Source organism: Sus scrofa, chromosome 2 (assembly GCF_054392235.1).
Source record: "Sus scrofa isolate SSC_HxYL_T2T_F1_AM1 chromosome 2, Sscrofa_HxYL_maternal_Yorkshire_Landrace_v2.0, whole genome shotgun sequence".
NCBI classification, from domain to species: Eukaryota; Metazoa; Chordata; class Mammalia; order Artiodactyla; family Suidae; genus Sus; species Sus scrofa.
In genome coordinates, this window is record NC_139384.1 from 84,723,407 (window position 1) to 84,746,553 (window position 23,147).

Sequence of the window (23,147 nt, forward strand, 5' to 3'; positions counted from 1 at the left end):
CATATGCCACAGATGCAGCCACATACAGAAAAAGATTCCAGAGACTGAGCTGTCACCTCAGGGCTCTTCAGTGTTGTCTGTCCAGCCCTCATTCTGGGCCTCAGTTTCCCGTTGTCACCAGAGGGATTGGGCTGACCAGGGCTAGAGGGATTGTAGACATGGGCTTGGCCAGCTGGTGCCTGCAGCTAATTGAGGTCCTTGGAAACTGTTTCATAGCCAGAGAGCCATCCATGGGGGGCTGTTGGCAGCAGCTTCATGAGGGGTTGTGTACAGGCTCTGACACCTATAGGCATGTGCACACATGTGCAGCCAGCCCTCCCCTGCTGGGGCACACACGTGCACTGCACTTGCATCTATGGATAGGTGTGAACACAGGTGCCAGGGCCTGCGGAGGTTGGTGAGGGGACCCGGTGGCCTGTGGCCACATGTGCGTGTTGTGAGGGTGATGATGAGCAAGGGTGAACCAGGAAAGAGGTCTAGTCTGGGTTAAACTCCTAATGCTGACACTTAGTTCATTCCCTTACATCAGGCCATTATTTTATTACTATTATTATTATCATTATCATTATTTTTAGGGCCGCACCTGAGGCATACGGAGGTTCCCAGGCTAGGGGTCAAATCGGAGCTGCAGCTGCCGGCCACAGTCACAGCCACAGCAACGCAGGATCCAAGCCGCATCTGCAACCTACACCACAGCTCACAGCAACATCGGATCCTTAACGCACTGAGCGAGGCCAGAGACAGAACCCCCATCCTCATGGATGCTAGTCGGGTTCGTTAACTGCTGAGCCATGACAGGAACTCCTACAGACAGCCATTATTGAACACCAGTGGTGTACCAGAGGTTGTGGGGACCTGTCACTGGCCAAGACACACCAGGCCTGCCCTCACAGGGCTCACCATCCAGGATGGCAGATGGACTCTGAACAGTCTGTTACGTGGGTGGTTATTTTATTTGGTGAGATCCGTGCATAAGCTGAGCTTCTCAGGATTCTTCTGCCTAAAATGCAGGTCTGGGGTGGGCACAGGACTCAGCATTTCTTTTCTTTTTTTTTCCTTTTTTGACCACCCTGCGGCATATGGAGTTCCCAGGCAAGGGATTAGACCTGAGCTGCAGTTTTGACCTATGCCACAGCTGCAGCAACACCAGATCTTTTAACCCACTATGCCAGGCCAGGGGTCGAACCTGCGTCCTGTTACTGCAGAGATGCCGCCTATCCCGTTGTGCCAGAGTGGGAACTCCAAGGACTCAGCATTTCTAATTTCTCTCAAGTGGAAGCTGCTGCAGCTGCTTGTCAAAGGACCATATTCAGAGTAAGAGGGTCTAGAGGAAGCTTTGAGAGTGTGTCATTGGACACTGGGTGGTGAGGGGGCCAGAGGCAGGTTCATGGGGAGGGGAGTGGTTGCTGGAGTCCAGGGGGTGGGGATGGAGACCTGAAATAAGGAGGGAGCTATGGGTGTCTGAGAGAAGAGGCTTTCACTGATGAGGAACAGCCTGTGCAAAGGCCCTGGGTCAGGACTGGACCTGGTGGGTTGGAGGAACAGCAAGGAGGCCAGTGTGGCTGGAGCAGAGTGAGCGAGGGGGGAGAGAAGGAGGAGGTGAGGGCAGGGAGGGAATGAGGCAGGTCAGCCCTGTAGAACCTTGTGCGCTTTACCGGCAGAGAGGTGGGAGCCCTGGAGGGCTGTGGGCGGAAGCGGAGCAGGGGCTGATTCAGGTGCTCACACACGCCCTCTGGTGGCTACTTCAGGAAGAACAGACTGGAAATTAAAGATGGGAGCTGAGGACTGAGCAGACAGAGGGAACTGTGGGGTCCAGGCAGGAGATACCGGGGGCTGATCAGGAAATGGACTGGTGAGGGGTGGGAATTCTGGAGGAATTTAGCAGACCCTGCTGCATTGTATGAGAGGGTGATAGAATGTGGAGGGTGCTGGCAGGAGTTGGGGATGACCCCCAGGTGTGCCCTGAGCCATCAGTGGAGACAGGGAGTCCGTCAGTCAGCAGATCAATTTGATCTATGTGTTCAGCACCATGCCAAGGAAAATCCCAACAGGTTTCATGCTTTATATTGTTTGTTTTGGAACTTACCAGCTGATCCTAAAATTCATGCTGAAGGGCTGGGGGCCAAGAGTGGCCCAGACACCCTGGTCTGAAGAAGTGCCAGGTGGGAAAAAGGTTCCAGAAGGAAATGTGACCCTCTGACGAAGTTACAGTCACTAAGGCCACATGGTAGCTGGGAAGGTGGATGTGAGGCTGAAGCAGGGTGTCCTGGAGGGAATTTCCATCTGTGCCTCGGTTTCTTCATCTGTGCAGTGGGACTGTGCCAAGACTTGGAGTGACAGCTGGGGGTCAGGCAGAGAGGCTGTGCCATCCTGGGGGTGACGACCCTCCTGGATAGGAGCTGGATCTGTATCCCTATAGCCATCCCTCCCACTCCCATGGGCGTAAATACATGTCCCCAGGGCTGCAGACAGGAGGCACATGGGTGCATGGATGCCCAGCACACGCCAGCCACGCGGCTTAACCCACCCCCACCCTCCACCCCCGCTCCGGGCCGGCTCCCGGTGGCCAGGTGCCGGGGCAGGTGGTGGGGCCGCTTCCGGGCAGGCGGGCGCCGGGCGGCTGCTGGCAAAGGCGCCTCGAGTTTCATGGAGAGAAGCAGATGGTCTTAGGGGGAGTGGGGGAGGTGTTGAGGCCTCCAATAACCCCAGGTCACAGGGGTAAACTGAGGCCAGGTGCAGTGGGTTGGCCCTGAAGCAGCCTAGACTCCCCAGGAAAAGCCTGTGGGGTTCAGTTCTGCCCGATCATCAAAATAAAAAATGTTGGGAGTTCTGGCTGTGGTGCGGTGGGTTAGGGATCCAGTGTTGTCTGCAGCAGCGGCATGGGTTCAATCCCCAGCCCAGTGTAGTGGGTTGAGAATCTGTAGCGTTGCTACAGCTGTGACATAGGTCACGGCTTTGCCTCAGGTTTGATCTCTGGTCCAAGAACTCCATATGCCCCAGGTGCAGCCATAAAAAAAATAATAATAGCGAATGTTGATTGAGCGGGTTTCACTCTTGGTGCCACCATTTCCATTTGGGCAAATGACTTCTTTCTGTGTCTCAGTTTCCCCATCTATATAAAGGGTATATTCATAGCACCCACCTCTCAGGTGTGTTGAGTGGATTTAATGAGTTAAGCTCTTACAACAGAACCTGGCACATGGCACATACTTGGTGTTTGCTACTTTTATTATTCATTGAGCTTCTCCTATATGCCAGGCCTTGTGCTGGGTGGTGGGGACACACTGGTGATCAAGACAGACTGAGCCCTGCCCTCTCGGGGGTCTCAGAGTCCAGTGGGGAAGATGAACAGAGAATCAGGCGTTTAGAAGACAGGGTAAGCGGGCACTCGTGGGGGTTGCTCCAGGAGTCTGGAGGAAGTCAGTTTGGGCTGATCTGGGAGGTCTTCCTGGAGGAGGTGTCTGAGAGGTTTCTGGGAATAACTGTGCAGATTACTGGGAGCAGGAGGAAGGGCTTCCGGGCAGAGGGAACAGCATGTGCAGATGCCAGGGTTGGAAGTGAAAGGGAGGGGGCTTCATTTCAAGGGCACTGGGGGGCCTAGGAGCCTTTAGAGCAGTTCTCATGGGGGTGGTTGTCCCCCCCAAGGGCATACTGAGTGGAGTCCGAGGACATTTGGTTGTCACGACTGGTAGGGATCCTGGCATGGAGTGAGTGGGGCCAGGGAGGCTGCTCCACACCCCACCATGCCCAGGATGGCCCCACCCCAGGGAATGATCTGGCCTCAAATGTCAACAGTGTTGAAGGGGAGAGACCCTGGTTTAGAGCAGGAGAGAAACAGATGAGATCTGGGTTCTGGAAAGACTGCTTTGCTACCTTGAGGAGGATACAAGGGGGCAGGACTGGAGGCGGGGGACCAGATAGGAGATGAAAGCTGGGCTGTGGGGCTTTCGGGGTGGCAGGGAGGGGTCTGGGAGGTCAGCATCCTGGTCTTTGGTGCAGGGACGATGGTGCCATCTGTAAGTTGGGGATCTGATAAGAGAAGCAAATTCAAGGCAAGAAAAGCGCAGTTTGGGTTTCAGGGGCCCCAGGGTGCTTCTGTGGGGCTGGGGCAGCTGTGGGCAGAGAGAGAACATGAATATCCTTCTACCTCCGAGGTGCCAAAACCAGGAGAAAAAAAGGAGCTGTGAGTTCCCATCGTGGCTCAGCGGTAACAAAATAATGAACCCACTAGTATCCATGGGGACGTTGGTTCGATCCCTGGCCTCCCTCAGTGGGTTAAGGATCCGGCATTGCTGTGAGCTGCTCGGATCCCGTGTTGCTGTGGCTCTGGCGTAGGCCAGCAGCTACAGCTCCAACTAGACCCCTAGCCTGGGAACCTCCATATGCCACGGCTGCAGCCCTAAAAAGTAAAAAATAAATTAAAAAATAAAAAATGGAAAAAGAAGCTGTGAGGTCCCATCCTGACCTGGGGCCTCAGTCTGCTCATCTGTGAACTGGGTGTTAAGTTCCTCCTGGCCTCGCTGGCTGGAGGGATGAGGGAGTGGGTCATTATTCCTCTTGTTATTCCTGTTCGTATGCTCAACCTGTAGCAGCAATAACTAAGAGCCGGAGAACCCTTGTTCAGTCCAGCTGCCACACCCTCTCTGGTGGGTCATGGCCCCTGAATTAGCCCCTCAGTTTCCTCATCTGCAAAGTGGGTTTCCAGAGCCATTGGAAACCACCCAGCCTGGCTTCTGGTACTTAATATACAACAGTAACAACAACAATGATAATTATTAGCATTTATTGAGCACCTACAGCTTGCCAGTCGCTGCTCCAACACCTACCATAGGCCTGTGAGGTTGATACTGTTCCCACGCACATTTCACAGATGAGGCAACTGAGGCCCAGAGAGGTGGTGTGACCTGTCTGGGGTCACACAGCATGTACATGGCAGAGCTGGGGTTAAACATAGAATCACCATATGATTCAGCAATTCAACTCCTATGTATACGCCCAAAAGAATTGAAAGCAGGGTCTCAAAGAAATGCTTGCACACCCATATTCATAGCCATTCACAATAACCAAAATGTGGAAGCAGCCCCAGTGTTCGTTGACAGGTGATGGATAAAAAATGTGGTCTATCCACACAGTGGAATATCACTTGGGCTTAAAAAGTAACGGAATTCAAAGAGTTTCTGCTGTGGTGCAATGGATTAAGAATCTGACTGCAGGAGTTCCCGTTGTGGTGCAATAGGATCTGTGGCATCTCTGTAGCACCAAGATACGGGTTTGATTCCTGTCCTGCCACTGTGGGTTAAAGGATCTGGTGTTGCCACAGCTTCAGCATAAGTTGCAACCATGGGTCAGATCTGATCTCTGGCCTGGGAACTCTGTAGGCTGAGGGGCGGCCATAAAAGGATTAAAAAAAAAAAAAAAGAATCCCACTGCAGTGGCTAGGGTCTCTGTGGAGGCACAGGTTCAATCCTGTAGCCCAGGAATTTCCACATGCTGCCAGTGCGGTCAAAAAAAAAAAAAGGGAATTCTGACATGCACTTCAACAGGGACGAACCTTGAGGACTGATGCTCAGTGAAATAAGCCAGAAACAAGGGGACAGATACTGTGTGTCGACTTAAGTGAGGTCCCTACTCTAGTTAAATCCATAGAGACTGGAAGTAGAGGCTGGGGCCCAGGGTTGGGGGAAGGGATGAGGAGTTAGTGTTTTTCAATTTTTTTTTTTTTTTTTTTTTTTTTTTGTCTTTTTGCCTTTTCTAGGGTCGCTTCTTGCGGCATATGGAGGTTCCCAGGCTAGGGGTTGAATCAGAGCTGTAGCTGCCGGCCTACGCCACAGCCACAGCAACGCGGGATGTAAGCCGCATCTGCGACCTACACCACAGCTCACAGCAACTCCAGATCATTAACCCACTGAGCGAGGCCAGGGATCGAACCCTCGACCTCATGGTTCTTAGTCGGACTCGTCAACCACTGTGCCATGATGGGAACTCCAGGAGTTCGTGTTTTAAGGGGTCAGAATTTCAGTTTGGGGAGATAAGAACATTCTGAAGATGATGGTGGGGATGGTCGCACAAGAATATGAATGTACTTAGTGCCACTGTTGAACTGTACACTTAAAAATGGTTACTGTGGCAAAGTTTATGTTATATACATTGAACCACAATGTTAAAAAAAATGTTTAAAAATAAAAGAAGGCAGAGTTCCCATTTTGGCTCAGCCAGTTAAGAACCCAATTAGTGGGATTCCCTTCGTGGCTCAGCAGTTAACGGTTAACGAACCTGACTAGGATCCATGAGGATGCAGGTTTGATCCCTGGCCTCGCTCAGTGGGTTAAGGATCTGGAGTTGCCATGAGCTGGTGTGTAGGTCGCAGATGCAGCTTGGATCCCACGTTGCTGTGGCTGTGGTGTAGGCTGGCAGCTGTAGCTCTGATGCCGCAGGTGCGGCCCTAAAAAGAAAAAAAAATTAACCTGACGAGTATCCAAGTATCCACAGGATTTGGGTTCAATCCTTGGCCTCCCTCAGTTTGTTAAGGATCTGGCATTGTCCTGAGCTGCGTTGCAGATCGCCGAGGCTTGGATCTGGCGTTGCTGTGGCTGTGGCTGTCAGCTGCAGCCCCGATTCAGCCCCAAGCCTGGGAATTTCCATATGCCAGAGGTGCGGCCCTAATAATAAAATAAAAAACAAGCGTTCCCGTCGTGGCTCAGCAGTTAGTGAACTGACTAGGAACCATGAAGTTGCGGGTTCGATCCCTGGCCTTGCTCAGTGGGTTAAGGATCCGGCGTTGCCATGAGCTGTGGTGTAGGTCACAGATGCGGCTCCAATCCTGAGTTGGCATGGCTGTGGTGTAGGCTGGCGGCTACAGCTCCAACCGGACCCCTAGCCTGGGGACCTCCATATGCCACGGGTGCGGCCAGAAAAAGACAAAAATACATAAATAAATAAAATAAAATAAAAGAAGGCACAGAACAAAGAGAACACCAGAGAGGCCAGGGTGACCTGGCAGGTGTGGGGAGGAGGCTTGCAGGCTGAGGTGGGCAGCAACGGGGCTGGCAGTGGAGATGGGGGCCTTGAATGCCAGGCAGTGTCTGGAGCCTGGATCAGGGGTCAGTGGGAGCCTCGGGGTGTTGTGGAGCAGGGGAGGAGCCGGGGAAGGAAACTCTTAAGGAAGCAGAGTCAGATCCCCACACACATGGGATCCAGGCATCCTCTGAGTCACAAATCCTGGAAGTTCAGGGTCATAGAGAGGAAACTCTACTGGCCCACGCAAAGCCTTCCTGTTTTTTGGCCCCAGTCCTCGGAGGCGGGCACTTCAGGGCCAAGGTTCTTGCCTCACATCCATCTCCATGGGCTCGGAATCCCTGAGCCCCAAGGCCAGGGCAGGGCTCAGAGATGGCCCCGCTGCTCAGTTGGGGAAACTGAGGCATGAGGCTTGCCTGGGACTTCCCCGAGGGACGAAGCTTCGGGCTTTTTATCGGGGTCTCCGGACTGCACCCCTCCTGGAAGGGGCATGGAGGGCTGGGTTCCAGAGGGTGAGTTCTGCTCACACAATCAACCAGATCATCACTTGTGGTGGGGGGCGGGGGGTGGGACTCCTCTCCACATACCTGGAAGGTTCTTCAAATTCTCTTGAATGGGAGCAGGAAACAGGCCCTCTGGAGAGGTCGTGAGGCTCCAGTTGCAGAGGTATTCCAGCTGAGGACACAAAGGCTGGACTCAGGAAGGAAGTCAGACTTACCGGGGCCTCTGAGGTCCCTGGCCAACTGAAATATTCTGTGGTTCTGAGGTACTGCAGTTCCTGGGTTGTGGTTTGCAAAATTCGTAGAATATTTTTTTCGAACCTTTCATTTTCGTTCCAAGAATTTTCTTAATGAGTGTTTTGAGATTGAATTTTTAAATATATGTTTTGAAATGTTGTATATATATTAGGTTTGAATTTAAAATCATTTAATAAATTATTTAAATATTATCATTATTATTTTTTGTTAGCCTGTTTCCTGAGCTTTCACTAGAATGTGGTCAGAAAGTTGTCCTGGTAATGAATAAGCAGTGGTATTATTATTCTTATTGCCATGATTGTTGTTATTTAAAAATTATTGTCCTAGGACTTCCCTGTCTCGTGACTCAGTGGTTAAGAACGTGACTAGTGGAGTTCCTCTTGTGGCTCAGCAGTAACGAACCCAGCTAGTATCCATGAGGACTCGGGTTCCATCCCTGTTTTGGCTCAGTGGGTTAAGAATCTGGTGTTGCGGTGAGCTGTGGTGTAGGTCACAGACGTGGCTTGGATCCCAAGTTGTTGTGGCTGTGACTCCAGTTCGACCTCTAGCCTAGGAACTTCCTTATGCTTAAGTGCAGCCTCAAAAAGCAAAAAAAGAAAGAAAAAAGGAAAGAAAGAAAAAGAAAGAAAGAAAGAAAGAAAGAAAGAAAGAAAGAAAGAAAGAAAGAAAGAAAGAAAGAAAGAAAGAAAGAAAGAAAGAAAGAAAGAAAAAGAGAAAGAAAGAACGAACCTTAGTAGTATTGACTAGTGTCCATGAGGATTTAGGTTCCATCCCTGGCCTCACTCAGTGGGTTAAGGATCCAGCGTTGCAGCAAGCTACTCCAGATGCTGCTTGGATACCAGGTTGCTGTGGCTCTGGTGTAGGCCGGGAGGGACCCCTGGCCCCTGAACTTAAGAAAAATAAAAATAAATTTTAAAAATTTGAAAATTATTCCCAATGGGGAATTTTTCTGGGCATTGAGGGTCCCAGCTGTTATCGCCCTCTGCTGGCGACATTCGAGACTGCAAGAAGCGCCGCTCACTGCCGGGCCCTTTGCTCACAGGTATCACCACCAGTCGCCCTGACCTCGCCATGCAGACCCTGCGAGCGCTCTCTCCTTGCCCGGCCCTACTGCTCCTACTGCTGCTACTGGGAGGCGCCCGTGGCCTTTTCCCCGAGGAACCGCCGCCACTCAGCGTAGCCCCCAGGGACTGTGAGTGGGATTCCTGGGAAGGGGGAGTTCCTAGGGAGGGGAAGTCCCGAGAGAGGGTCTTGTAACCCAGCTGGATCTGCTGCCCCCTCCCCCGGGGGTTCAACAAGCCAGGTCACCCTGGCTCTGGATCACACTCCTCCCGGTCCTCCCTCAGACCTGAACCACTATCCTGTGTTCGTGGGCAGTGGGCCAGGACGCCTGACCCCCGCAGAGGGCGCTGACGACCTCAACATCCAGCGGGTTCTGCGGGTCAACAGGACGCTGTTCATCGGGGATAGGTATGAGGGGCTTTGGGCAGAGTGTGCAGGATGAGGTGTAGGAAGCAGGGGGATAGTGTTTTAGGGAAGTTTGCATGATAGGGCCTGTTGTTTGGCTGGGATGTGGAACTTTTAAGGGTGTTGAGGGATGGGTGTAGTAGGAGCCCAGAGCCTGCTCTGGTGTATTGTCGGGTTGGTCAGAATTAACTGGGTGCTACACAAGGTGCTCAAGTGACACCTCTAGGGCTTCTCTGAGAAGGGGACATTTGAGTTGACACCTGAATGATGAGGAGCCAGCCATGGGGAAATCTGAGAAAGAGGGAGAAATCAGGGCAGAGGACACAGCCTGTGCAAAGGCCCTGGGGCAGAAAGGTTCCTGCCGTGATGGAGGAACAGTAAGAGGGCCCTTTGTGGCCGCAGCCGAGTGAGTGAGATGAGGGAGGAGGTGAGGGCAGGGAGGGACAGAGGCAAGTCATGCAGGTCTTTGGGAGCTTTGAGGAGGACTTGGGCTTTTAGCCTGATAGAGGTGGAACCCTAGAGGGCTGTGTGAAGAGGGACTGGATGGGACTCAGGTGCTGACAGGTGCCGTCTGGTGACTGTTTTGGGGAGGACAGACTGTGGGGGCGAGGGTGGGACCTGACTAGGTGCTCACAGGCGTCCTCCAGTGGCTGCTGGGGGAAGGACAGACAGCCGAGGACAGGGAGCCTCTAGCTTAGGGCAGAGGGGACTCTGCTGGTCCAGGTGGGCAGTAATGCGGGCTGCCCTAAGTTTGATGACCTTAGAGGGCATGAGAAGTGGGCGAACTTTCAATGGTTACTGATGGTAGGGTGACAGTATTGGCCGATGTGGGGGAAGAAGAGGGGAATTGAGGGTGACTCCCCTGTGGTGGCCTGTGTTGTTGGAAGGTCACAGTTGCCTCATCTGAGATGGGGGACAGGGCAGGAATAGGTTTGGAGGCTGGTTGGGTGCAGCGTGGCCAAGCTGAGTGTGAGACACCTATGAGCCCCCTTCATAGAAGCCTTAAGGGTTCGCTGGACCGCAAGTCTAGAGCCCAGGGGAGGCCCCAGCTAGAGTTAGGATGGTGGGTTTTGTCTGGGCAGAGATGCGTTTCCAACCCTGAGGGGGGACAAGGCCACCCAGGAGGAGTATGGGTGAGAGAGGGAAGGGGCTGGAAGACCCAGGGAAAGGAGAGAGGAGGGCCCAGAGAGGTGGGAGTGCAGCCAGGCGAGTGCAAGGTCCAGGGACTCAGTGAGGATGGAATTCCCAGGAGGAGCGAGGACTGGCCTGTAAGACTCCGTGGAGAGGGGGAGGAGGACAGAGGAGTGACCAGTGGACTTTAAAATGGCCAGTGACTTTGACCAGGGCAGTGTTTGTGGTGTGGGGGGAGGGGTGAGAGCCTGTGGAAGACTGAGGGGGTGCCGAGAGGGGACCTGAAATGTAAGGGCATCGGACAGTTCATCGCGTTGAGTGTAGACCAAGGCCATGGGGTGTATAAGTGAGAGGTGGCCTGGTAAGGCGTGTGGGGTATGCTTGAACCTGTGGCTCATTTTAGGGCACGAGGAGGCGTGTTAGGACATGCACTCCGTGTGAAGGCATGTTCAGAGTTGCGCATGGCAGAGGCTGTGGTCCGTGTTGGACATCACAGCCAGGAGAATAGAATGTATGGGGGGAGGCCCCCCACGCTCTCTAACTACCCCCCTCCTCCAGGGACAACCTGTACAGGGTGGAACTGGAGCCCCCCACGTCCACAGAACTGCGGTACCAGCGGGTGAGGAGCGGGTGCAGGCCGGAGCGGGAGGGTGGTGCTTGGGGCTCCCACCAGGGGAACCTGACACTGCGCTGGGGAGCAAGGTGGATTTTGACCAGCCTAGAGGGGTTCCTAGGGCTGTTTTTAGGGACCCCATGCCCCTCACCAGCTCCCTGTGTCCTCAGAAGCTGACCTGGCCCTCCAACCCCAGCGATATCAACGTGTGTCGGATGAAGGGCAAGCAGGAGGTAAGTGGGCCCTGACCACGCCCCCATCAGACCTGGCAACACCTCCAACGACGCCCCAATCCATCCCGGCCACCCCTAGGGCAAATCCTCCTCTGCTCTCCTGCAGAGCCTGGGCCCTGGTGTTGCCATGGCTACAGCTTAAGCCTGGCCACTCTCCCAAAATGGTCCCTAGTAGCGGCCACGCCCCTAGACTTCCTCTTGCCTTAGCTTCACCCGTTCAAATGCCCTATTTCCCTATCTGGGCCCCTCCCTTAGTCAAGGGCACGCCCCCAGCCGGGTCCAAGTTTAGCTTTCCTGCTTTGGCCACACCCACATCCCTGACCCCGCCCTCCGCCGTAGCCCTCTGTGTCCTACAGTCCTGGCTCCACCCACACTCTTGACCACGCCCCCTGGCTTCTCTCTCCCTCCCCACCCCAACCCAGGGCGAGTGTCGAAATTTTGTAAAGGTGCTTCTACTTCGGGATGAATCCACCCTCTTCGTGTGTGGTTCCAATGCCTTCAACCCCGTGTGTGCCAACTACAGCGTGAGTCCCTGCCCTTTGAAGCCCTACCCGCTCCAGGTTCAACCTCTTGCTCACTGGCCCTCCACTGGTCGTGCCCTTTCCCCAGACCACATCACCTCCTCCTGGAAGCCATACTGGATATGCCCTCCCCCCACCAGTTCCAAGGAGGCTTCCAAAGGAGTCCTATACAGGCTGCAGCTACTTGAACTCCAAGTCAGTTTTAGGATTAACTAGGATCAACTCTTAGACCCCTCTACAGATCAATAAATTGAGTGCCAGAGGGGTTAAGTGACAGACCAAGTCACAACAGCCAAGCTGGACTCAGTATTCCCCATGGAGTGGGCTGCTGGGGGAGCCAGGGGGCTGCTCAGCATAGCCAGGAGCTCTGTCGCTCAGGCCCTGTCTGTCCTCCCTGCAGATGGACACACTGCAGCCCCTCGGGGACAACATCAGCGGCATGGCCCGCTGCCCATACGACCCCAAACATGCCAATGTCGCCCTTTTCTCTGGTGAGTATCCCCCAGCTCTGAGCATCTGACGAGGCCCCAGCCCCAAGCAAGGTGTGGCATTTCCCACTCTTGTAGTTGGGTGATTTTGAAGGTGGCTGGGAGACCATCTGTCCAGCTGTGAAACAGGCAGAATCTCAAGGTCAGGATCCAGCCGAGGGGGCTCAGCTGGGGAGTTGGGGATTAGCCTGAGGTCAGGGCCTCAGCAGGGTCGGGGCTCAGCCTGGGGCTTGGGGCTCACTTAAGCTCAGGGCTCAGTCTCAAAGATCAAGTTTTGACCCAGCCGGCCCCTGGCCGCCACAATCTAATCTCCTACCTGCCTCTCCGGACTCACCCCAACCAGAAGGGATGCTCTTCACGGCCACCGTGACCGACTTCCTAGCCATCGACGCTGTCATCTACCGCAGCCTCGGGGACCGGCCCACTCTCCGCACTGTGAAACACGACTCCAAGTGGTTCAAAGGTGGGGCCATAGGGGCCGACCTGGCAGGGCTAATGTCCATCATATTCCCCCACCAGAATAATAGTCCTAGAGAGGGCAGGCAGGGAACTCCCTTCTCATCTTTGGAACTTACTGGTCTCTTTGAAGATGAAGTTAGAGGAAAAGATTTAAGTTGGATCTAAAGAGTTAACTTGTGGAAATGGGTGGCTTAGCAGCCCGACATGAGGGATACGGCAGGAGCCGAGAGAGGAAGGTGACAAAATAGATGTTGCTGTTTGTGCAGAGTAGACACAACGATCATAGGATTCTGACGCTCAGTTCCTCCCCCCCAAAAAAACTTTGAGTCTTTTATGTTGCCTGAGTAAAAGCATCTACCCAGGCTAATGTGTTCCCAGCCCCAGAAACTCCCTTTCTCATGGCTGGGTTCTGACCCCGCCCCCCTTCCTACAGAGCCCTACTTTGTCCACGCGGTGGAGTGGGGCAGTCACATCTACTTCTTCTTCCGGGAGATCGCCATGGAGTTTAACTACCTGGAGAAGGTGAGGCCCTGTTTCCCCTCCCAGAGAGGCCTGTGAGATGGGGCATGCAGCTGAGAGCCTCCCAGGCGGGAAGTAGGGAGCGGAGATGGGTCTGTGAATCTCTACCTGATCCCCAAGTCCCTCCCCTCCAGCCAGGACCAGGACCCTGAGATGAAGACATTTCTGGAGCAGCCCTGGGAAGGGTCCCTGGTCTGAAGTCAGATACACCCCTGGTTCCAGATCTGGCACTGTTGCTGTTTGCCTGTCCACCCACCCGTTTACCATCCATTTATCCATCCTTCATCCATTGCCCATCCGTCTGCCCACTCACCCTCCCACACCACCGCCCTCCCGCTTACCCATCTATCTGTTTTCAGCCCACCTACACTTCCATTGAACCATTTATCCATCTGTCCATCTGCCCGCCCCTTGACTCAGCCACTCTTCATCCATCTATCCACTCATCACCTTTCCATGCATGAATATATCTATCCACTCACCTCCCACTTATTGACTTCTTCATCCATTTATCCATTCATTCATACACCTGCCCATTCATTCATACACCTGACCATCCATCAATCCATCCTCCTACTGATCAACTCATCCATCTACCTGTCTACCCTTCTATATATCCAATTATCTAGTCCCATCTCCTCATAATCTATTTATTCATTCCATTCAACCTTCTGTCCACCCATGGATCCACCCATCCATTGATCTATCGTTATCTCCTTCTTCATTTGCCTACCTATCCACTCATCTTCCATGCAATCACCCCTTCATCTACTTGTCCAAACTTTCATCCATCCACCCACCCACCCATTCATCTACCCATCTATTCATTGACACATCTGTCCATCCATCCATCCACACACCCATTCATCCTTCCACCCACCCACACATCCATCCATCTATCCACATACCCATTCATCAATAATCTCCTGCTTCATTATCATCATTGTCCATCATTGTCTTCTTCAAATTCATTCATGCATCCATGAATTCACTCATCCATTTACTCCTCCATCCTTCCACCCAGCCGTCCATCCCATCCCTCAATCCATGCAGACAGTTAAGTGCACAGACTGCCATTTGCTACCAGCGTGACCTTGGGCTGGTCACTTTCCTTTCTCTGTGCCTCAGTCTCCACAGCTGTACTATAGGGTACCAGCAAGCCCTCCTTTGTAGAGCTTTGGGAGGAACGTGAAAGATGATGAGAATGAGGCATCTGGCACATAGTGAGTGATTCAGAGGTGGAAGCAGTTAGGATTATGATTGTCATGGTGGCTCTGGTCATCGCCATCTACATATTTCTGCTGGGGAATCCGGTGCCCACTGGGTGACCAGCTGGGAGCCCACAGTCAGCTGGGGCCTGGCTCCTCTATCCCACCTTGGGTGGTGGGCAGCGTGACCTGTGGGCAGGCCTTACCAGACACAGGGCTTAAGCCCCCATCTGCCCACTGATGTGCCAGGTGGTGGTGTCCCGCGTGGCCCGGGTGTGTAAGAACGACGTGGGTGGCTCCCCTCGTGTGCTGGAGAAGCAGTGGACGTCTTTCCTGAAGGCACGGCTCAACTGCTCTGTGCCTGGGGACTCCCACTTCTACTTCAACGTGCTGCGGGCCGTCACGGGAGTGGTCAGCCTCGGGGGCCGGCCTGTGGTCCTGGCTGTTTTCTCCACGCCCAGCAACAGGTCAGGGGACTCCGATGGGAGCAAACTGGGGGCATGGGGTGGGTGTGGGTGGAGAGGTCCTATATTCCCCCACCACTTGAGCAACAGTGGACTCCCGGGATGCCTCAGTCCCAGGCCAGGGCCGGACCTAACCAGACATGGACCCTCCAAGGCTCCTTGGCCAGAATTGGGCAGATGGGGGACATCCATCCTCTGCCTTTGGAGGAGAGGTCAAGGAGGGCTTCCTAGAGGCATCAATGGATGTGAGATGGAGGAAAAGGGAAGCATGTTCCAGGTTGGCAGAACAGCATGTGCAAAAGCCCTGAGGCTGCAATGAGCTTGATATGTTTAAACCATAGGGAGGAGGCCTGTGTGACTGGAGAGGAGGGAGCAAGGGGGAGAGTGGAGGATATGAGGACTGGGAGGAGCCTGGATGTTATCCTGAGAGCACAAGGGAGCTAAGGGAGAGTAAAGAACAGAAGAGAGACAAGGTCAGGTTTATGTTTTTAGAAAACTCACCAGGGAATGGGTTGAAAGGGAGCAAGAGTAGCACCTGGAAGACTGGATGTCCAGGCAAATGACAGTGGGGCCTGGACACGGCTGGCTGTGGAGGGGCTGAACTATGCCAGTCTGAGGACAGGTCAGGAGGTGGAATGACTGGATTGGACAGACAGCAATCCCTGGCCCAGGGGACTGGACAGCTGGCAGCTCCAGAGGACAGACATTCCTCCACACACTTGCCCTCGGCACCCCCCCAACCCCCTCTGTCTTGTGCCACGCTCACCGCTCCCTCTTATCCACCCCCACCCACAGCATCCCCGGCTCGGCCGTCTGCGCCTTTGACATGACTCAGGTGGCTGCCGTGTTTGAGGGGCGCTTCCGTGAGCAAAAGTCCCCTGAGTCCATCTGGACACCCGTGCCAGAGGACCAAGTTCCACGGCCCCGGTAAGAGGCCCCCCCGCAATCCTGAGTCAGGTGCCTGGGTAGAATCCTGACCCTGGGTCCAAGGGCTGGGACTTCTAGGCAGCAAATAAGCTGTTGCAGAGTTCAGCTGTACCCATTTGGCAGATGGGGAAAACTGAGGGCCTTGGGGCGGGGCGGCAGATCCCCTGGGGGATCAGATCCTCTGTGGGGAGCCTCCAAGTCCTTCCTGACCACCCTCTTGCCCCCACCCAGGCCTGGGTGCTGTGCAGCTCCTGGCATGCAGTACAATGCCTCCAGCGCCTTTCCCGATGAGATCCTCAACTTTGTCAAGACGCACCCCCTAATGGACGAGGCAGTGCCCTCGCTGGGCCATGCTCCCTGGATTGTTCGGACTCTGATGCGGTCAGTCCCTGCACGTGGCTGCGGTCCAGGGTGGCAGGCTAGGAGGGAGGCCAAGGCCAACCTCCAACACTAGGGGAAGATGGAGCCAGGCACTCAAGGCAGCTGAGCATGTGGTTCCAGGGCTGCGCAGAAAGATGGAGGCAGAGAGGAACACAGCGGGAGAGAGATCATCAGAGACAGAGGGATGGAGAGGTGGAGGGAGACAGGGAGAGAGAGACAGGCAAGCTGGAAGGAGCCAGACTTAGGGGTCTGTTTCCCTCTACAATGTGCACCCGTGGGGCCACGTCCATGCCCACCTTGACTGGTGGTGCTGCCTCTGAGTGTGCCCAGGGGACCTCAGGGGCTGGGAGGCAGCCTGACCTCTGCCTCACCCTGGCCTCAGGCACCAGCTGACACGCGTGGCGGTAGATGTGGGCGCCGGCCCCTGGGGCAACCAGACTGTCGTCTTCCTGGGATCTGAGGTGGGCACCGTCCTCAAGTTTCTTGTCTGGCCCAATGCCAGCACCTCGGGCACCACAGGGCCCAGTGTCTTCCTGGAGGAGTTTGAGACCTACCGGCCGGACAGGTGAGGCCAGGCAGAGGCCAAGAGGTAGGGTCATCTGGCAGGGACATAGGGCCAGCCCATGAGTTTTCCCAATCTGCTCACCCCCAGGTGTGGACGGTCTGGTGGCGGCGTTGAGACAGGGCAGCGGCTGCTGAGCCTGGAGCTGGACGTGGCCTCAGGTGGCCTGCTGGCAGCCTTCCCCCGCTGCGTGGTCCGAGTGCCTGTGGCGCGCTGCCAGCAGTACTCAGGATGCATGAAGTGAGTGCCCCCCGGGTCCAAGTGTGGGCAGGGGAAGTGGGGAGGTGAGCATAGGAGGAGAGGGAGAGTCAGGTTCAAGGTTCAAGTGCAGGACCCAATAACATTTTGACTCACTAAATGATGAGCAGGATAGAGAGCACAGCATGTATAAAGGCCCTGGGGCAGGACTGGGCCTGGTATGCTGATGGAATAGCGAGGATGCCGCATGGCTGGAGCAGAATGAGCAAGGGGGAGAGAGGAAGGTGACAGGACAGGTCCTTCAGGGTCTGTGGGCCATGGGAAGGACTTGGGCTCCTTCCCCATCCCCAGAGTGAGGTGGGAGCCCAAGAGGTCTGTGGGCAGAGCAGGATGGGATCTGACTAACATTTTTAAGAGCAACAGGAGCAGAAGTAGGCAGCGGTTTGCCTGCCTCTAAAATGGGTGGGAAAATCAGATGCAGAAAACATACTCGCACACCTTTACTCAGTGTGAGCCCCCCCCCCCCCCATGGAGCACCCTGTCCCTCTGGCCATGGCAGTAATGACACCACACAGATTTAAAGCATAGATTCAGAGACAGTCCTGACTGGGCCCCAATCCTGGCTCTGTCATTTGAGCAAAAGTAAATGTTCCTGAGCCTCAGTTTTCTCATCCGTGAAATGGGGAAGGAACAGCCCCCACTGCAAAGATGTGCCTTGAGATCTCCCAGAGTTGACAGTAAGTGGTGCCGCAGAAGGAAGTGTGGTTGATCTGCCCACCGGGTCCCTTGTCTGCTCCAGGAACTGTATTGGCAGTCAGGACCCCTACTGCGGGTGGGCCCCCGACGGTTCCTGCATCTTCCTCAGCCCCGGCACCAGGTACTGGGGGAGAGGGAGGTGGGGGGAGGGTGACAGACCCTCACCCTCGACCACAGCCTTGTAAGGGGGTTCCTGCTGACAGTACCTCTCTGCCCCCCACCAGAGCCACCTTTGAGCAGGATGTGTCCGGGGCAAGCACCTCAGGCTTAGGGGACTGCACAGGTGAGTAGGGGGACAAGGGAGAAGGAGGCCTGGGGATCCTGAGTCCTGGTCCTCCGGGGTCCTCACACCCTGGGCTGCCCATGCCCAGATAGGTCGGGGGGACTAGCTTCCATCAGAGCTTGGGAAGGGCAAGGGACCCCGCTTCCGAGTAGGGGGCCTGATGGGGGCAGAGAGAGACCAAGAGAGAAGACAGATGCCAGGGGACAGACAGATGGGACAGGCAGGCTCTGAAAGGGTCAGAGAGACACCAGGAAGCAGAGAGAGGGACAGACAATCCCAAGGCCCTGGGAGGTGCGCACGGGACTGACCTGGCCGCCTCTCTCACGCGGCCCTCCCGGCCAGGACTCCTGCGGGCCAGCCTGTCAGAGGAGCGCGCGGGGCTGGTGTCGGTGAACCTGCTGGTGACGTCGTCGGTGGCGGCCTTCGTGGTGGGCGCCGTGGTGTCCGGCTTCAGCGTGGGCTGGTACGTGGGGCTCCGCGAGCGGCGAGAGCTGGCCCGCCGCAAGGACAAGGAGGCCATCCTGGCGCATGGGGGCGGCGAGGCGGTGCTGAGCGTGAGCCGCCTGGGCGAGCGCCGGGCCGGCGGCCCCGGGGGCCGGAGCGGCAGCGGCGCCGGCGGGCCCGGGGGTCCCCCCGAGGCCCTGCTGGCGCCCCTGATGCAGAACGGGTGGGCCAAGGCCACGTTGCTGCAGGGCGGCCCCCACGACCTGGACTCGGGGCTGCTGCCCACACCCGAGCAGACGCCGCTGCCCCAGAAGCGCCTGCCCACCCCGCACCCGCACGCCCTGGGCCCCCGCGCCTGGGAGCACGGCCACGGCCACGCGCTGCTCACGGCCTCAGCCTCGTCCTCCCTCCTGCTGCTGGCCCCCGCCCGCGCCCCCGAGCCGCCCCCCGCGCCGGGCGAGCCGGCCCCCGACGCCCGCCTCTTCACCGCGCGGCCCGGCCGCGCCTCCCACGGCGACTTCCCGCTCACCCCCCACGCCAGCCCGGACCGCCGGCGGGTGGTGTCGGCGCCCACGGGCCCCTCGGACCCGAGCTCCGCCTCCGACGGCCTCCCGCGGCCCTGGAGCCCGCCGCCCACGGGCAGCCTCCGGAGGCCGGGCACGCACGGCCCTCCCGCCGCCGCCTTGCGCCGCACGCACACGATCAACAGCGGCGAGGCCCGGCCTCGCGGTCGCCACGCCCGGCCCAGCACGGACTTGGCCCACCTGCTCTCGTACGGGGGCCCGGACAGGACTGCGCCCCCCGTGCCCTAGGCCGGGGCCCCGCGCCTCGGCGATGCCAGCCACGGGAACCAGGAGCGAGAGGCCGGGCCAGCTCCGAGTGGGTGCTCAGCTCCCCCGCCCAGCCGCGTGGGAGCCCCCTCCGCCGCACCGAAGCACAACTGGCTCGGCCCGGGCCAGCCCCGCCCCAGGGGCCGCAGGTTACTGAGGCAGTCTGGGGCGGGCGGGCGGAATGTGCTATGGATTTGAGGTTGACCTTCTGCGCGTGGATTTTGGTTTGTTTTCCAATTTGCGTTTCTTTTGCAGTTTTCTAACCAATTGCACAACTCCGTTCTCGGGGTGGCGGTCGGGGGCTTGGAGGCGTGGGAAGCGGGGGAACAGCGGCAGACCCAAGCTCCCCCCCACCCAGAGGCCCCCTCCTCAACCCGAGCCCCTGGCGTGTGTGGGTGTGTGTGCGTGTGTGCATGCCGTGTCCGTGTGCAAGGGGCCGGGAAGGGGAGGGAAGCGTGCGTGTGAGCCCGCGGGCTGCTGCCGCGTGTGCGTGTCTGTGTGCGAGCGCGGAGGCCCCAGCGGCCTGGGCGTTGGCTGAGCCAACGCTGGGGCTTCCAGAGGACCGGGGGCCTCCGAGGTGCCGGTTAGGAGTTTGAGGGGAGATGAGGAGGGGGTTTCAGGCGCAGTGTCGGGAGGGCCTGCCCAGAAGTTGGCAGCTGTCTAAGGGCTTGGGTCTGGGGGGACGGCGAAGGCCGGCGGGGGGGCCCCCCTGTAAATATGGCCCCAGGGTTGTCAGAGGGTCCTGTGCCACCCGTCCTCTGTGACCTCCCCCTTGACCTCTAGCTGACCATGCATGCCAGCTGAGTGGCCAGCTGAGTCCTGGACCCTCTCTGGAGTTTGCCTCCCCCACCCCCACCCCATCAATAAAACTGTTTACAACCACCGGCTCCCAAGGCTCTGGGTCTCTTCTGTCTCCTGGGGTGGGACTTGGACAGTGGCGTGGCCTGGGACAGTCAGCAATGCCCCAACTCACGGCTGGGTCACAGCAGCCAATAGAATTCTGGGGAAATGAGTGTGGAAATTCTGAGAGTTGCAGGGTGGGGGCCCCTCTTCATCTGGGTGGGGGCCAGTGTCTGGATGTTCAGCAAATATTTACTGTGCATCTACTATGTGCCAGGCACTGTGTGGGGTCAAAGACCCCTGTCCTCATGGAGTTCACAGCCCACTGGGGAGACCAACCACCTACAAGCAGATTAGTATTTAGTTTGAATTAGCGATATGTGTAATGAAGAAAAAAACAGAAAATGTGCTAGGTAGGGGGTGACTTGAGTATGGGGGCGGGGGGAAGTTGAGGAGAGCCTGCCAGAGGAGATGACATTTAAGCTGATATGGGATGGGCTAGAAGGAGCAGCTATGGGGAGACGTGCAGAATGTTCCAGGCAGAGGGAACAGCCAATGCAAAGGCCCCGTGGTAGGACCAAGCTTGGAGGAGGAAGGAGGCCATTAGTGTGGCTGGAGCAGGCTGGGTGAAAGGGGAACAGCTGGAGATGGGGAGGGAGAGGAATACAGGACCCCAGGCAAGTCCTCACCGGTGAGGAGTACTATATATATATATATATATATATATATATATATTTTTTTTTTTTTTTGGCAGCGCCTGGCAGCATATAGAAGTTCCTGGGCCAGGATTTGAACCCATGCCACAGCAGCACCCTGAACCACAGCATTGACAATGCTAGATCCTTAACCCATCAAGCCACCAGGAAACTCCTACAGTTGGGTGGTTTTTTGTTTGTTTGTTTGTCTTTTTATCTTTTCTAGGGCTGCTTCCCGTGGCATATGGAGGTTCCCAGGCAAGGGGTCGAATCGGAGCTGCAACCACCACCCTACACCATGGCCACAGCAACGCCAGATCCGAGCCACATCTGTGACCTATACCACAGCTCACAGCAACGCCGGATCCTTAACCCACTGAGTGAGGCCAAGGATCGAACCCGCAACCTCATGGTTCCTAGTTGGATTCGTTAACCACTGCCACGACGGGAACTCCTAGGTTTTTTTTTAATCGTGGTGAATAACATATGAGATCAGAGTTTCCTGAATCTGTGGCATGGGTTTGAACCCTGGCTGGGAACTTCCACATGCTGTGGGTGCAGCCAAAAAAAAAATTAACATCTAAGATCAAATTTACCACTGAACCTGTTTAGTGAGTGGCATTAAGTACATTCACACTGTTGTGCAATCACCCTCATCCATCTCCAGAACTTTTCCGTCTTCCTGAACTGAAATTCCTTCCCCAATAAATGCTAACTCCCCACTCCTCCCTCCCTCCAGCCTTATGAATTTTAAGTGGGACATGAAGCCACTAGAGAGTTTTAAGCAGGGGACCTGATCTGATTTCATTTTCAGAGATTGCTTTAGTGTTATGTCACTACAGTTAGTTCACCACTCTTCCTTCCAGCCCATGTTGATGAAGCATCTGCTGTGTGCTGAGCTCTGGGGAGAGAGCGATGAACAGGACAGACCCCATCGCCCCTTATTAAGGGGAGACCGATTTAAACAAAGAAGCACAGAACACCATGATGGCATCTAGCAGCTCCTCCTGATCCTGGGTGTCTGCTTTTTCAGCTTGATTGAAATATATCTGACATGGAGTTCCCGTCGTGGCTCAGTGGTTAACGAATCCGACTAGGAACCATGAGGTTGAGAGTTCGATCCCTGCCCTTGCTCAGTGGGTTAAGGATCCGTCGCCGTGAGCTGTGGTGTAGGTCACTGATGCGGCTCGGATCTGGTGTTGCTGTGGCTCTGGCGTAGGCTGGAGACTACAGCTCCGATTGGACCCCTAGCCTGGGAACCTCCATATGCCACGGGAAGCAGCCCTAGAAAAGGCAAAAAGACAAAAAAAAAAAAGAGAAGAAGAAATATATTTGACATAACATTGTGTAGGTTTCTGGTGCACATCTTGATGACTTGATCTTTTGATGCATATTATAAGATGATCACAGAAGATAAGCACACCCATTATCTCACATAGTTACTTAAAGTATGTGTGTGTGTGTGTGTGTGTACATATGTGGTGAAAACATCTCAGATCTGCTCTCAAGAAAAACAAAGATCTCTCTTAGCAACTTTCAAATGTAACAACATGGTATTGTTAGCTGTAATTAGCAGACTGAGCACTAGATCCTCAGGACTTATTTTCTAGCTGGGAGTTTGTACCCTTTGAACAATATCTCCCCGCTTCCCCACCCCCCAGGCCCTAACAACCACCATCCTCCTCTCGGCCTCTTTGAATCTGGGTATTTTATTCTTATTTTATTCTATTTTTGTCTTTTTAGGGCCACACCCATGGCATATGGAGAGTCCCAGAACTGTAGCCAACGGCCTATGGCACAGCCAGAGCCACGCCAGATCTGAGCCACGTCTGCGAACTGCACCACAGCTCACGGCAAGGCCAGATCCTTAACCCACTGAGCGAGGCCAGGGAAGCGAAGCCAGGGATTGAACCTGTGTCCTCATGGATACTAGTCAGATTTGTTTCCCCTGAGCCACTACAGGAACTCTGATTTCGGTTATTTTATATAACCAAGATCACTCAGTATTTGTCTTTCTCTGCCTGACTTAATTTTGCTTAGCACAATACCCTCAAGTTTCATCCATCTTGTCACGAATGGCAGGATTTGCTTCCTTGTTATGGCTGAATAGTATTCCATTATATATAGATACATATACGTATACCACATCTTCTTTTTCCATTCATCAGGATTTTTGGCCATGAGCATAGCATATGGGAGTTCCCAGGCCAGGGATCGAACCCGTCCTGCAGCAGTGACCTCAGCTGCTGCAGTGACAACACCAGCTCCTTAACCCACTGAGCCACCATGGGACTCTCCTGTCTTTTTGATGAAACCATTTTAACAGGTGTGGGTAACATCTCATTGTGGTTTTGAG

The 23,147-nt window shown here is 55.3% G+C and overlaps 1 protein-coding gene and 1 long non-coding RNA gene across 6 annotated transcripts in view; one reads left to right on the plus strand and one right to left on the minus strand.

The window, feature by feature from the left end:
- Positions 1-19,374, plus strand: part of SEMA6B (semaphorin 6B) — a 48,853-nt gene extending 29,479 nt beyond the window's left edge. For 2 of the 3 annotated variants that reach the window (XM_085013222.1, XM_021084052.2), the window contains exons 2-17: positions 8,815-8,964; positions 9,119-9,242; positions 10,929-10,989; positions 11,154-11,216; positions 11,639-11,740; positions 12,138-12,228; positions 12,569-12,688; positions 13,118-13,206; positions 14,661-14,878; positions 15,671-15,802; positions 16,034-16,183; positions 16,566-16,748; positions 16,836-16,985; positions 17,743-17,820; positions 17,924-17,982; positions 18,325-19,374. In XM_085013222.1, coding sequence (XP_084869348.1) covers positions 8,844-8,964; positions 9,119-9,242; positions 10,929-10,989; positions 11,154-11,216; positions 11,639-11,740; positions 12,138-12,228; positions 12,569-12,688; positions 13,118-13,206; positions 14,661-14,878; positions 15,671-15,802; positions 16,034-16,183; positions 16,566-16,748; positions 16,836-16,985; positions 17,743-17,820; positions 17,924-17,982; positions 18,325-19,238 — 2,655 coding nt within the window. In that variant the 5' untranslated portion in view covers positions 8,815-8,843 and the 3' untranslated portion in view covers positions 19,239-19,374. Of the gene's footprint in view, positions 1-7,273; positions 7,527-8,814; positions 8,965-9,118; positions 9,243-10,928; positions 10,990-11,153; positions 11,217-11,638; positions 11,741-12,137; positions 12,229-12,568; positions 12,689-13,117; positions 13,207-14,660; positions 14,879-15,670; positions 15,803-16,033; positions 16,184-16,565; positions 16,749-16,835; positions 16,986-17,742; positions 17,821-17,923; positions 17,983-18,324 lie in introns of those variants that run through there. The other variant, XM_021084051.2, reaches the window with a different exon arrangement.
- On the minus strand, positions 3,211-8,661 carry LOC110259361 (uncharacterized). Of its 3 annotated transcripts, XR_014837777.1 has the most exons (4): positions 8,502-8,661; positions 7,602-7,689; positions 6,274-6,442; positions 3,211-4,029 (listed from the first exon to the last, which is right to left on the minus strand). It is a non-coding gene; the product is annotated as an uncharacterized LOC110259361 (long non-coding RNA). The 3 variants fall into 3 exon arrangements; XR_014837778.1 differs by lacking the exon at positions 6,274-6,442 and having other exon boundaries at positions 3,910-4,029; positions 8,502-8,640; XR_002341687.2 differs by lacking the exon at positions 3,211-4,029 and having other exon boundaries at positions 6,119-6,442.
- Positions 19,375-23,147: the final 3,773 nt, after the last annotated feature.